General features: G+C 36.6%; 1 protein-coding gene across 2 annotated transcripts in view; it reads left to right on the top strand.

Annotated features, from left to right (window-relative positions):
* The window catches only part of ano6 (anoctamin 6), a 143,103-nt gene that overhangs the window by 43,669 nt on the left and 84,141 nt on the right, over positions 1–15,293 (top strand). For both annotated transcript variants that reach the window (XR_007933806.1, XM_028810683.2), the window contains exon 3: positions 12,509–12,637. Coding sequence is in view for 1 of the 2 variants with exons in the window: in XM_028810683.2 (XP_028666516.1) it covers positions 12,509–12,637 (129 nt within the window). In the remaining variant the exon portion in view is untranslated. The remainder of the gene's footprint in view (positions 1–12,508; positions 12,638–15,293) is intronic.

Below are 15,293 nucleotides of genomic sequence, written 5' to 3'. Positions count from 1 at the left end.
CCACATTTTCAAATGTTCAAACTTGGACATTAACCTTTGGAAATCAATGGGCTATACTCCATTTAAAACAGGTCTTGCCTTATGCAGTCATAGAAAAGAAATCTCATAGAAAAATAAGATGCTGACCATTAACCAATATGTACTCTGGGTTCCTAACCGGGTATATTGGTGGGTGTCAAAATGCTCCCTACTATTAACACAAAAACCTTATATTTACTAACATGAGGATCTTCTTAATGATCCAAGTGGGACCAATTTTAATGCAGCTGTATACACAAATCACTGGCTTTGTTCAGCACTGTAAAGGACATGCAGTATCTCAAAAATAGCCCTGAAGGTTAAGCTGATGTTTTTGGCAGAGAAACTTATTGGTGTGGTCTAAACTAGGTAAAAAAAACAATTTGAGAATACAATATTAATGCAGTATTTCAGTTCATTTTTCATAAAATATTTTTGTGTACATTGGAAAAAGACATCACCTCAACAAGACAATGCTTTAAAATCATCTGTTTCCTAAAATGTTCTATTCCAAGGTGCTGATTGTGTTTATATTGTGGTAGAATTGTGTTATGCACTTGTGTGAAACAAAACTTTACAAATAAATGTTTCTGTAAAAAGTGGCAGATAACCATCCACCTCGTAAATAAAGCTGGACTACCAGAAAGTGTACCTGGACTACTGGGTTTTGTAATGCTGATAGTCCAGCAGACTACCATATGCATTTACAATTTGTCCACACTTGTAAAGTGATTAATCTATTGAAATAGGGTCAGGTTCAGTTTTTTCTGCTATATTTAAAAAGAACATGGCTATTTATATTTGTTTTGTTTTTCTATTGCCACTAAAGAGGGTACTTTGAAATTAGCAGTAAAAATACAAAATACATACCAGACTCAGTTTTAAAAATCAACAAGTGTACATAATAATAAGTAAATGCATGCTGTTCAGCATTCCTTTTAGTGTTTCCTCAATTTTGCGAGCACAGGTTATCACAATCAGAACACGTAATCTTCTCTCTTTCTGGAAGACCAGGGGCAATGTTTTGCCTGGAAAAATAAATTAAGCACCTTAGTTTTCTATACAATTTGTTCAAAAGCTAGATGTTCATGGTAAAGCACACTAGCAGCCACCTTACAACATTTTAAGTATTACGTTATTAAACACAAACAAAATGAAACACTAAATGGGAACAAAAAGTACTTTTGACAAACAAGCCAGCTTAGTCTTTCATTTTGTTTCAGTCCATATGAGTGTAAGACATTCTGACAGCATATACTTAGATTTTTTCTGTAAGCATGGAAGGTAGCAAGGATGATACTGTGGATAGATAGATACTTTATTAATCCCAAGGGGAAATTAACATACTCCAGCAGCAGCATACTGATAAAGAACAATATTAAATTAAAGAGTGATAACAATGCAGGTATACAGACAGACAATAACTTTGTATAATTTTAATGTTAACCCTCCCGGGTGGAATTGAAGAGTCGCATAGTGTGGAGGAGGAATGATCTCCTCAGTCTGTCAGTGGAGCAGGACATTGACAGCAGTCTGTCGCTGAAGCTGCTCCTCTGTCTGGAGATGATACTGTTCAGTGGATGCAGTGGATTCTCCATTATTGACAGGAGCCTGCTCAGTGCCCGTCGCTCTGCCACGGATGTCAAACTGTCCAGCTCCGTGCCTACAATAGAGCCTGCCTTCCTCACCAGTTTGTCCAGACGTGAGGCGTCCCTCTTCTTTATGCTGCTTCCCCAGCACACCACTGCGTAGGAGAGGGTGCTTGCCACAACCGTCTGATAGAATATCTGCAGCATCTTATTGCAGATGTTGAAGGACGCCAGCCTTCTAAGGAAGTATAGTCGGCTCTGTCCTTTCTTACACAGAGCATCAGTATTGGCAGTCCAGTCCAATTTATCATCCAGCTGCACTCCCAGGTATTTATAGGTTTGCACCCTCTGCACAGTGTCTGTAGCCTCGCTTTAAACAGGTTGACTGTTTAAGTCCATTTCTTAGTCAAACAACTATCAATGGTGAAGGGCTGCCCATTTCAGTAATCAGTATGTTAGGATTCCAGAAATGATTCTGTATTTTGTTTAATTTTGCAGTTTTATCAATGATGTCATGATTTGTCACCATTTCATAAACTGCTTGTTATGACTCTGCATGCTACTAGGCACATTAGCCATGGGCTGTATTCATACCAAAAAAGGCGGTTCTGTTTCTGACTTAAACCTACTTCCTGGAATGCTACAACTCAAAACAAGCAACTAAATGTGCTGAGCTAAGGAATTGCTCCCCATATTCATATGTGAAGCACAGTTGACATTACTGCTGTGAATGGTCAACTCCTTTATGCTTTTAATCTTCCTTGCTTATGGCCACAAGTAAACAACCAAGTTAAGACAAAATTTGTAGAAAGCTGAATATCTGAGAATGAAGAAAGACTCAGAAAATTCTAAACTACAAAAAGGAGCACACATACTGTAGTTAAAGTATGGTATTGTTTCAAGGACAGCATGATTCATGCAGAAGATGGGATTAATTCAATGAACAAAGTATTTTAAAAAAATACCTGAATGGATGTTTAAAAATGTGACATTAAAAATATTTCTCAACCACAGCTATAACATATAAATGAAGAGGAGTGTAAGAAATTACATAAGGGCAAGAAAGAAAATCAAATGATAAAGATAGTGAAAGAAGTACAGAAATGGAAGATAAGATAGGTTTGAGAGTGAACTATGCCAGCAGAAAAAGAAAAAGAGAGCCATGAAGAAAAATCAGATTGAACAGGATAAGCACAAATAAATATTTTGCCCAGGCAGTTTGAGTATTCCAAATTAACAGTGCAGTGCCTCAGGGAGAAAAGAGAACAAGCTGATTTTGAAATAGTGTGAAAAATTATTATGCAGTTTCGTGCTGATAGATGAAAATTATTTAGTTATTCATTCAAGTGTCTCTCAGTTGTCATACTGTGTTTATAGCAAATAATGTGAATACACATGCATAAATACAGCCTTTCTAAAACATGTCATTTATGCTAAGCTCTCAAATGAAAGGATTCAGCTGCCTCTTGCTCATGGTTAAGGATTCCTCACCAGGAATAAAACATTAATTTCAGATCATTGGTTTCATTTATCATCAGATTGTTGGCAGCTTGTTTGATTATGTTTAGCTGGAGACCAAATGGAGCATCATTTAGCTTATAACACTGCAAACGACCAGGGGCCTCATGCATAACGCCGTGCGTAGAATTCGCACTATAACATGACGTAAGCACAAAAGTGGAAATGTGCTTATGCACAAAAAAATCCACATGCATAAATCTGTGTGAACGCCAACTTCCACGTTCTTCCGCTCCATAAATCCCGGTCAGCGTGAAAGGAACGCACGTGCACGCGCCTTCTGTCCCACCCCAACTCCTCCCAGAATTACGCCTCTTTGAATATGCAAATCAATATAAATAGCCCTTAAGCTCAGCCTTCTGTGAAAAGGCAATGGCAAAAGCAAGAGGGGAAAAATAGAAGAATTTCAGCGAATACCAAGTGGAGGCAAGGAAAAACTTACTATTTGTTGGTTTAAACAGTGGTATAAACAACAAAAAGAAGTTGATCGAGTGACATAGCGTGTCGGAGAAACTCAAAAGCTCACGTTCACAGTCACACAGTGCCCGAAATAAAAAAAGAAGTTGTCACATGTCAGTTGCTGTGAAAAGGCAAATCATAGCCCACCATCTGAGTGTCATATGAAAGCTTATTAGGGTACAGAGAAAAAAAAGGCAAACAGTGGAGAAAAAGCATGAAATGTCAACTTTAATCTCTAAATTTCCACTTTAATCACGTAGTTTATTTTGTCATTAAAATAGAACATCATAAACTTCATCTTAAAATTGTTTAATTTACTAGTTTCTCAATCCCATCGTAAATAAAGTAGCACGTTAAATGCTATGTTTTGTATTTGATCTTTTATGTGTGTGAATCACTACGTGCTTCCGGGCTTTTTCTTCCTCTGACAGGACACAGAATCCATTACATTCGTGATATTACAGCTCTGAATAATTAAAATACTGAGATGTTTATGTGATATCATTTTCATGATGATAGGAGTTAAAGCATGTTATTAAACATGGGAACATGGTGGCGCAGTGATTGTTCATGTCTCACGCAAGATGCTTGCTGCGCCATGCGCGAACTTCAATTAAAAACATTATTGTAGCAGTACTGTCTCTTTCAAATGTACTAACCTCCAATTCCTGTCCTTTTCTTTCTCCAAATACCCAATTGCCACACAATCGGCACTGTAATAGACGTTAAGCCATCTGTAAGCTTAGAACACCGATTCTTCAAAACTTTTAAGGAACATCGAAATATCTTTGTAGTATGTGTTTAATTATTCTATCCATCTGCACCAGCATGAATACAGCACGAGGCAGGAACAATCCGTGAACGGAGCGCCAGCGGCTTGCTAGCACTGCGGAACCATGTAGTTAAAGTTTTAACTTTAACTACACGCTTCGCTTTGCTCACCAACCCCTGTGTTTGGGTTTCCGGATACACACTTTTAAGATTTTTTTTTCTTTGAATTGTTGCTATTTCATTAGTTTCACTTTTATTTCAGAACTTCTGTAAAAATATGCTGAATCTTTTTAATGACGTCAGGATAGGTTTCTCTGTTTGGAATTTCAGCACAGACAAATGATCTACATCATCAGCAGTTAATAATTTTTTATTTTTTTTTCAAAGTAAAAAAATAAGTAGAGTTCTGCATTGGACTCCTGTCTGTAAAGTCGTGCTATTTTCCTCTCACAGTTCCAAAAGTACATGGGGTTACCAAGGTGATACCACAGCTTTTATCTAGGTTTTTGTACAAGGGTTCAACAGAACATTTTTGACTCCTGGGGTAAATTTAGCTTTTTAAATAAGCAGACAGATAAATATATATACATGAACAAAGTAACCAATAAATGCATGTGTGGTAAACTCCGTTTTTGAAATTCTCAAGATTCTTTATTTGTCATATGCATAGTTATACAGGACAACACGCAGTGAAATGCATCCTGATCCGCTTATCAAAAACTGTGCAAAGTTAGAAGAATATCAGTTAGATTTACAAAAAGTCATAGATTGAAAGATAACAGTATAGTAGAACATAGTAAAATTATGTCAATAAAGTAGAATTAAGTGTTAATGTGCAATAGTGTAGTAATTATTGTGCAAAACCAAAGTTAGACTGGTGCATAGTTAAATGAGGCAGTTTGTTTGTTTGCGCTTGTGATCTTTACTTTCTTTTTTTATATTTTCTAATTTTCCTACTTTCTCTAACCTGCTCTGCATGTGTTTAGCGCCAATGTTTGTAAACATCTTTATGAAGTTCTACTTTCTTTTACTCATTGTCTTTTAATTCTGAGCCGGATTGGACGTGCTTTTTTTTCAATTCCACTTGTTCCGGGCTGATAAATACTTTCCTTATTTTCTGAATTTGCACCTCGATTATTCTTTTTTGCTCTTTTTTCTGTCCAACGCATTTGAGTCTCTTTTCTCCACTCTGCTTTCTTCTTCACTTAGATGTCGACATTTAATTTATAACGTACTGTCCTTTGATAGACTGTAAGTAGGGCGTGTCTTTGGTCTCGCGGGTCTTTAAAATGTCTTCCGAGAAGATCACGTATCTTAGACTTGCTTTTTGCTTTCCAGGACAGTATTTCTTTTTATAATAGATAGATATAATAAACAAATTTTGCTGCATTTCATCTTAAAAATGATATTGTCGTCATATGTATGGAGTACGGATGGAGTGGTGGCCCTGAGGCTAGGGATATGCACTAGCAATCGGAAGGTTGCCGGTTCGAATCCCGTAAATGCCAAAAGGGACTCTGCTCTGTTGGGCCCTTCAGCAAGGCCCTTAACCTGCAATTGCTGAGCGCTTTGAGTAGTGAGAAAAGCGCTATATAAATGCAAAGAATTATTATTATTATTATTATATGTAAATACGCACTTTATAAAGTGGCTCAGGTTGTGCAATATTATAACTATCACAAGTTTACAGTGAGGTAATTGTACTTTTAAGTAGGGATGCACGATTATATCCAATTTATATCTGTATCGGCAGATAATGTATTAAAATACTTTTATCGGCATCGGACCGATAATTCAAATCGATATTGATGATGCATTCACTGTGTTCCGGATGTGCCAGATGTTTAGGCGACGCTGGGCTACTGTGCGAAAATGTCTGCGGTGTGGAAGTTTTTCAAATTGTGTGAGAGTGACATAAAATATGCCATTTGCAACACTTGTTCGACTGGTCCCTCCGCGCAAAACATTAAAGTGCGAAATTTCAATACCACCAACTTAATTACGCACTTGAAGACACGTCATCCTGACAAATATACAGAATTCCTCAGAGAAAAAATGGAGAATCCTGCGCCACCGTGCACCAAACCAAAAACTGCAGTTGCTCAACATGTTGATCGGTTACTTCAAGAAATTTGATAAAGATGATCCTAAAGCTCAAACAATTACTGCAAAGCTGATGGAATTTATTGCTCTGGACGATCAGTCATTTTCTGTTGTAGAAGATACGGGATTTCGAAGGCTGCTTGAGCATCTTGAGCCCCATTACCAGATACCCAGTCGCCGTTATTTTTCTGACATAGCGCTTCCAGAGTTTCATAAGATTGTGGAAAGTTATGTGCACAAACACCTTGCTGAAGATGTCACAGCCATAAGCTTTACCACTGATATATTGACATCTGATATGAGTGCTATTAGTATGCTTAGTTTAACTGCTCAGTGAATCGACCTCAAGTTTGAATTGCAGAAAGCAATCTTGCACGCGCAAGAATGCTCTGGATCACATGCGGGTGCTGCACTCTCTGTGGCGTTTAAAAGAATGTTTGAAACATGGAAAATACCCAAAGAGAATATTTATGTAGTATTACGAGACAATGCACGCAACGTTGCAAAGGCTATGGAGGAATGCGGGATCCCAAGTTTGCCATGTACGGCTCATACTTTACAGCTTGCCGTGAACGATGGCATACTATCCCAGCGCAGCATCTCGGATACAATAGTGATCGGCAGAAAAATAGTCGGTCACTTTAAGCATTCACAATTAGCCAACTTGCGTCTCAAAACTATACAAACTAAACTTGGTATGCAGCCGAAAATGCTTCAGCAAGACGTTTCGATTAGATGGAACAGCACATTCTATATGCTGCAAAGCTTTCAGTGTATTTATAAAGCCGCGTCAGGGATGTGGATCTAAAAAAGAAAGGATAACCACACAGGAACAGTAGCACTGCTTTGACGCTGGGTGCCGCCAGTCTGTAAAACTGAGCAGAGAACTTGCGTATGACAGGGTATGAGCTACCGTGGAAATGTGTGTGGCTTTACACCAAGTTTAGGTTTTATACATCGTGATTTGAACATGGAAACGTTTTTACACAACATTTTTGTGCGTACGCACCATTTATACATGAGGCCCCAGATCTTTTATTTAGAATTATGTTACTGTTAGTTATTATTTTAGTTGTTCAGGTTTAGGCTGTGCATCATTGGGAGATAATTTTCTCACAATAGTCCTCTATATTACTACCTGCTTCAGATATTAAGGCCAAGTACTGAACAAGCATGAGCATTGTCACTTGACAGCATACAGTAAAAAGTATTTGGGGGATGGAAGATGTATACAAATGTAGATTGAAAAGGCAGACAGATGCAACTTATTCAGTTATAGCCTGGTTCACTGAAAACTATTCATGTTCTGTCCTTTAACTAAAGAAACTTGCCCAATGCAATTTTTTGACTCATATTTGCATGGCAACCTAATAAGTAAACCAGAAATGACTGATCTTGCCGCCAAGTTTTATCAGTTAAAAAGCAAGTGTTGATAAAATCTGGCCGATAGAAGTGTGGATGATTGCACACTCCATCATTTTTTTTTTTTATGTATTTTTTTTTTTTTGTAAACGTTTACTCGAGGCTTGTCATTTAGACCTGCAGAAAAATGAGACCATAATTACTGCTAACTGTGACATGCTGAGCAACAACTACTGCTACTACTGCATAAACAGGCTTGTGATGAAAGGTTTGCATTAAGGTTCTGATGAGTGTAGTTTGTTGTGTATTTTCTAGAGCAGGGGTGTCGAACTCCGGGCCTGGAGGGCCGCAGTGGCTACAGGTTTTCATTCTGACCCTTTTCCTAATCAGGGATCAGTTTTCACTGCTAATTAACTCCTTTTCCCTTCTTTTTAATCGCCCTGTTTTGAAGGATTCAGTCCTCTTAATTGATTCCTTTCTTCATTAAATGGCAGCCAAACAGAAATGAGACGTGAAACGAGCCAACAGATGACCAGCTAAACTGGAATTTCAAACTCCAGCCAATTTCACTCCAAACAGTCTCTTAATGAGAAGCTGATTCTTGCTGTTAATTAAACCCGTTATTTAATTCAATGGCTTCTTGCTGCTCTCATTCTGCCACAGCAGACATTTCCAAATCTGTTGATTTTTCTGTTTTTTCTAAGGACACCGTCAAAATGTTTTGGTGACCTGAGAGATCAACCTTACTGAGACCTTCACCTTTATTTATTTTCAGATATTGTGTGATGGGCACAGGTGAGCTGGTCATATGGTGGCTTGTTTGATGTCTCATTATTGTTTGGCTACTAATTAAGGAAAAAGAGACAATTTAAGGGGCCTGAGTCAAGTTAATTAAAACTAAAGCAAAAGAAGTTAATTAGCAGTAAAAACGGCTCACTAATGAAGAAGTTGGTTAGAATGAAAACCTGCAGCCACTGCGGCCCTCGAGGACCGTAGTTAGACACCTGTGTTCTAGAGTAAACTTTTGAATTCTCCTGTAATACATGTACAATAATGGCACACTTTTTTTTTTTAAATTATTGGTTTTATTTTTTGCTAATCCAATATCTACTTTAACCTGGAGTAGGAGTGTCATGAGTGACTGAGTTTGTCTACTCAATTGTAAAGAAATTTTTGATCAAAATCTACCTCCTTGAATAATTTGGAAAAGATATAGACAAATGAAGCATGAATGAGGATCCTAGCTGAAAGCGTCAGAAAGTGTCAGTGGTTTGGGAGCATTTGACCTTAAAAGAAAATACAGTTTCCAGATGACAACAATAAATGATAACAAATGATACCAGGACAGCAATGCAGCAGTGCTTAAAAGGGCAACAGGTTTCCGCCAAGAGTTGTCTAATGGCACATAGTGAGCTATGGCTAACCTCAGACCACGTATAGCTGATGTGTGCTGTTTAACCTATGGTTTTGTCATCTTATTATTTTGGATGTGAGTATCTGCCAGCTCTATATATTTTCCGCTATCTGTGTTTCATTTATCTCATTTAAGTGATTTAGTAAACTTTGACAAATTTAAAACTCTTTACATGCACCAATGAACAAATTCCAGCATAACAATATGGATGAAAATACAAGCTGTTGCTATAGCAACACTCTGTGCTCATTATTTTGTACTACAGACACCCAATTATTTTTTTTAGGTTGTATAATATGCAAAGGATCCTTGTGAATTTTCACAGCAGACCTCAGAAATTTCTCATAACCTGTAGACATTTTTCCCAACTGTAAGAATAGTATGATTTGTGTAACTTCAAGAAATACTGGCAGATGGCTCAGAATCACTTAGACCAAGTTTCTCACAAGGTATACATTGAATGGGGGTCATTTGTAAGACTGAGAAGATAGCTAGATATGTGTTTGTAACAAATAATAGATATTATACTTTTCATTAGAGCATTATGTACAAGTTCAGTGTGCTATATGTACTTAGTGAAGTTGAACAGCGAAATTCACCCAAGGATTTTTCACAGCGAATGTTCAGAGTTCAATGGTGACAACGTTTGCCAATTATTTTCCAGGAAATTAAATGTGTGGCCTGCTTAGGCAAACATTATTTTATTCCCTATCATGCTTTGTGAGACCAATGTGACATCACAGAACTGTAGCAACCCTTCACATAACTTCCATGCATACTCACTGTGAGATAGTTATCTATCTGCTACAAACATGCGTGATGATTAGTAATCCCCGATGCGTAAATTTAATTATGAATTACCATTTTAATTATGTACTGCTTGTTTCTTACCAAAACTTATGCTTTTTGACATACAGAAACAAATGATAAACATGGTACAAATCTTTTTTTAAAAAAAAAAAGAAAAAAAAAAAGCCTATTATTTACAAAGCAGCAGTTTCAAATCTGTCTTTATCGTTTGTTTTCCAAGTACAAATATAAGCTGTTGCACTTAAAACAAGCTCACTGTCCAAACTCAAAACTGTGTCCATTTTAACTTAAAGGACAAAATAAAAAGGTCTGAATTCATTAAAGCAGCTTTTCTTGTCGAGCTAAACTTTCAAACATTCCCTTAATCTGAGAGGCTGTTATACCTCTTCTATTTGGAGGCGGTCATGCGTTTGCTTTTCATAAATCTCTTGATAAATGATATTACCAAATTGTATAAAATGCAAGTTTGGCAGAATATGATACCATGCATTTTAAAGTTCTGTGAGCTTTTGGTAATGGCTTAAAGGTTAGATGATTTCGGGAGGCAAGATGAGTTGCAAAAAAGAATGTGAAAAGTTCTTACGTGATCCACTATAAAGCATTCAGCTTCCATCTTGATGATATTCTGAATTTAATTGAAGCTGATGATCTCCACAGAGAACACAATCAGATGTATTAACATGGTGACTAGATTTGTGATTTATATTTAGAAAAGGTCACACCATTAAACTTACATTTTTTAATTGTGACACTTGTATTCAACCAGTTATTCTATGTAAACATTTATTTATACATGTATGTGGATGTAGCTTTTTTGGTAATTATGGTGCTGCAGTCTGTCTTGTTTTAGACCATGAATGGTGTTGGCTTCATGAAACATTCACTTATTTAAAGCCTATGGTATCTGGAAAAGAAAATGCTGTGTATGAGAGAGAGAGAGAGACCTTTCTTAAAATGGACATCACAAGTGTGCATGCCAATTTAATGCACTGAAGAATGTTTTTTTCATATACCTACTGTATATACTCCTTTACAAGCAGTTAATCAATCTTAATTTTATATAGCACCATTAAAACCATGCTCTATTAATGCGCCCTTTATAGACCATAAAAGATGATAGTATAATATTACAATGAAACTCACAGGTAGAGAAAAAATTCTGTTGTTGTACCATTTAAATGCAATTGATCTTTAGTCCTGACAAAAGCTAATAGTTTCTGGCACACTAATTCTCTTACAACACAACATTTGTTAGAGAGATGAGGTTTTCTACAGAAAAAACTTAAAAAGGATGTGACTGGATAGCATGAGCTGCTTTATGGATTTTGTCCCAAGCCTGCTTCCTCCTAGACACTGAGTCTACAGACATTAAACCTTAATTAAATCTATGTTGTCTGTTTGAAAATGTGTGTATGCACCGTGTCCAGGGTTGGTTCCTGCTTTACCCATGATGTTTTCAGATATAATCCAGTGCCCTTGATGCTTTAATTGAATTATGCAAATTTAGATGATAAATGGAAGGACTGGGCATTCCTATCATACTTGTGTTACAGTTGTAATCCATACTTGACTTCTCAAAGATAATTAATAATTTAGTTTTATATGATGATACTAGGTCCTCCCTGCGTGGAGTTTGCATGTTCTCCCCGTTTGTGCGTGGGTTTCCTCCAGGTACTCCGGTTTCCTCCCACAGTCCAAAGACATGAAGGTTGGGTGCATTGGCGATTCTACCGGTAGTCCCTAGTGTGTGCTTTGTGTGTGTGTGTGTGTGTGTGTGTGTGTGTGTGTGTGTGTGTGTGTGTGTGTGTGTGTGTGTGTGCGCGCTCTGCAGTGGGCTGGCGCCCTGCCTGGGGTTTGTTTCCTGTCTTGCGCCGTGTGTTGGCTGGGATTGGCTCCAGCAGACCCCCGTGACCCTGTAGTTAGGATATAGCAGGTTGGATAATGGATGGATGGATGATGATACTAATATCATTGCAAAGTTAACAAATAAATATGTATAAATATAGTTTTTTTGTATTCTGCACTAGTGTAAGTTTTTGAGTGTTTGTAATAAATTAATTATGTTAATTAATGGTGCATGGCCACTGATCAAAACTGATTGCACTTCTTATGCTTGCATTCTGCTGGTCTTTACTGAGTCTATTGTCCTTTTAAATGAAGCTATGTAAATCTAAAGGGGGAAGTTTAGGTAAACTGAAACATAGTTTGACAAGATTTTTGCTAAGTGACAAGTGATACAATAAGGTGTGTCTGCTAATTTGCAAAGGCTGTTCCTTTTTCCTGCATGCTTACATCCTGGTTTGAGGAGTATGGTTAATGCTGCAAACAAGAAAGCTCAGATAGTACCCAGTGTGTAGTTTTTAAACCAGACTGCTCTTTATATTCAATCATGTATACTATTATGAAAGAGGAGCATGATGCTGAAGTTCATCCAGGATTACCAGCAAATTCATTTTTTTCACAGGTGGAGGTTAACCAGCAGAGTGACTCCGTGTTTTTTAATGATGGTAAACGAAGGATTGATTTTGTTTTGGCCTATGAAGATGAGGACATGAAAGAATATGAAAAAAGATATCATTTTCAGAGAAAAAAGGTAATGTATACCCTTTTAAATTTAGTCAAAATGTATTTTTTCTTTTATTTTTATTTCATAAAAAAATGTAATTATTTTTTCTTAACAGAATGAACAGCTGCTTCTTTAAATTTCTGTTAATTTTTACTTTAGATCTACTTTTGGCATTTTTATACTATGTAATTTTTATTATGTTTACAGTTTTAAAGCAGTATTTTACACTAAACACTGTTTTCATGTTTAAGGTCATTTTACTTTAATACAGAATGTCCATTCATGGTAATCCCTGCAGTACCTCCGCTTCTGTCCATACTGGAATCATTTTTTGCTGAAAATAAATATACTATGGAGCGTTTGTTTAATATTTTCACCTTAATGATTTGACCTGTAATCTGTCTAGCTTATTTGTTTTTATTCAAATTAAAACTTTTGGATTTTTCCACTTGGTGACAGAAACAACTGTGTTGAGGAAGTTTACTTGGCTTTGTTTTCTCCATGGCATTCAGAAGCAGTCAGGCTTGGAACAAAGCATAAATATGAAATATTGAGTATAATTAGTTAAGGCTTCTGTGAATAGGGCAGGGCCAAAGTTTGCTTCTTGGGTGCCTGCTAAGAGTGTCATTTGTGTGAAGAGAAATCTGCTTTAACACACACAGTGTAACTGAAATGGAATTGTAGTCCACACCACCTGACAAAAGTAGTTTTTACTTGTGTATTTCAATTTAGTTGTATTGTTTAATCGTTGCAGTTAATGTAGTAAAGATTTCCAAAGTTCTTAAATAATCTCTTTAGACAAAGCTGGTGCTTCATTCAGGGAGCTGTTCACCTCAGCCACCTCACATTTTGCACTATGCTATTATAAAGCAGAATACAAAAAATAATGTAATACAGAGGTAATTCTTAAGTTCAGTTCTGGAGGCCTGTTGTGGCCTATTTTTTTTTCAACATCTTCCTTTAATTGGAGACTCCTTCCTTGATTAAACAAGCTGTTAAGTCCACATTTTTATGTTTTAGTCTAAATCCAGAAATCGCAAAACATTTTCTACTACAATTTTCTAAATGCAGAATTGCAATAAAAGCTAAAGAAAGAAAGAAATCAGTTAAAAGTGAAAATAACTTGAATAATTTAGGCCTCAAAATTAAGGAAAAACAGTGATTGCCTGATCTTTTGCTGGTATTTACAGTTTAGTAATGTTTATTTTCTGCAGTAATTGTCGTAATGATAAATACTGCAAATCAGCGGATAGAATGCATAACAATGTACAAGTTATGAGGAGCTACACTTGCATAGTTTAAATAACATCGATTTCTTAGTAGAAGTCAACCAAACAAAATACATTGTTTATTTTGCAGAATTACATTTTTTGTTTGAAATAGTGGGTTTCATTGAGCCTGTGTTTACTGTAACAGTTTATTCTCTGGCTTTAAAGGAAGAAATGGTATTGAAACAGCAATGCAATGAACTCCAGCAAACATCCTTTCAGATTATTTTAATGAAAAATGTTAATACATAATTTACGACATGGCCTTTAATGCACTACCTTTCTATGTAGACTGTACTTCAGCATCATTTAAACCTTTACGGCCTCTGTGTGATCTAGGAGCCACAATTTATGTGTGCTATAGATAGGAACTACTCGTGACTATTAGCCAATTACAATGTATGGCTTTACTTTAATCTTGCATATTTTGCACATTTAAAGTAAAAGATAACTTGCACAGGCTTGCCATATGACTAAACACTTTTTGCAAAAGTGTTAATTTTAGATTTTTTTGTTGCTAAAACATTTTAATATATACAGTACATTGATGCAATGCTGCAATTTGTCTAAAAATATGTTATTATTCCTTAGGTGTAAGCTTACCTGGAATACTATATATTTTATTCTCCTTTTGTTATAGAGGTGTATGATATTAAAAAAAAAAATCCTTTGGGATATGGAAGGGTTATAGAAACCAAATTGCCATTAGTAGAAAAAAGTTAAAGTTTTTGTAAAGTTTTCATATCATCTATACATATAAAAGGCAAAGCCCTCACTGACTCATCACTAATTCTACGACTTTCCATATAGGTGGGAAGCTGAAATTTCACATGCTCATTCCTTGCAGTGTACTTACAAAAGTTAGGTATGTTTCATGTCCTATTGCAACACCCAAGGGGGGAAACGGGTGTACCCCCTAAACTGTATACAGTATATAGATAGGGGAAAACCCTCCTCACTATTTCTGTGATTTCTAATATACGTAGGAATCCCAAATTTCCCATGCTCATCCTAAGTAAGTACCTGCATTGTACTTACAAACGTTAAGTATGTTTCATTTCGCTCCGTGCCCCGTAACGAACTTTTGAAAATAACATCTTATTTTTGGCGGTTCTCACCATTATGACGAAAGGAACTTTCAGAACTGATCTCTCCTTTTGGTGGTTTCATTTCTTATTTCCATTAACAGAGGATTTATTTCACGGCAGAGACATACAAGGGCCACCCCTGGTCCCACTTCCTTTTTCCGCACGGCTGCTGTCCGCACACCTTCCATGTGGCTGGCTCCCTACCTATATACATTAACGACATCCTGCGCTCATTTGCCATTTACTCCACCGCTTCAAGCCTGTTATTGTTCGCCTTGCTTCACGTCTTCCTGCTGGTTACTCCTGCCTTTTCATTTAGTTTCTTCA

Source organism: Erpetoichthys calabaricus, chromosome 1, assembly GCF_900747795.2.
Source record: "Erpetoichthys calabaricus chromosome 1, fErpCal1.3, whole genome shotgun sequence".
NCBI classification, from domain to species: domain Eukaryota; kingdom Metazoa; phylum Chordata; class Cladistia; order Polypteriformes; family Polypteridae; genus Erpetoichthys; species Erpetoichthys calabaricus.
The sequence above is the reverse complement of the archived record's forward strand: the minus strand, read 5'-3'. Positions and strand labels throughout refer to the sequence as shown.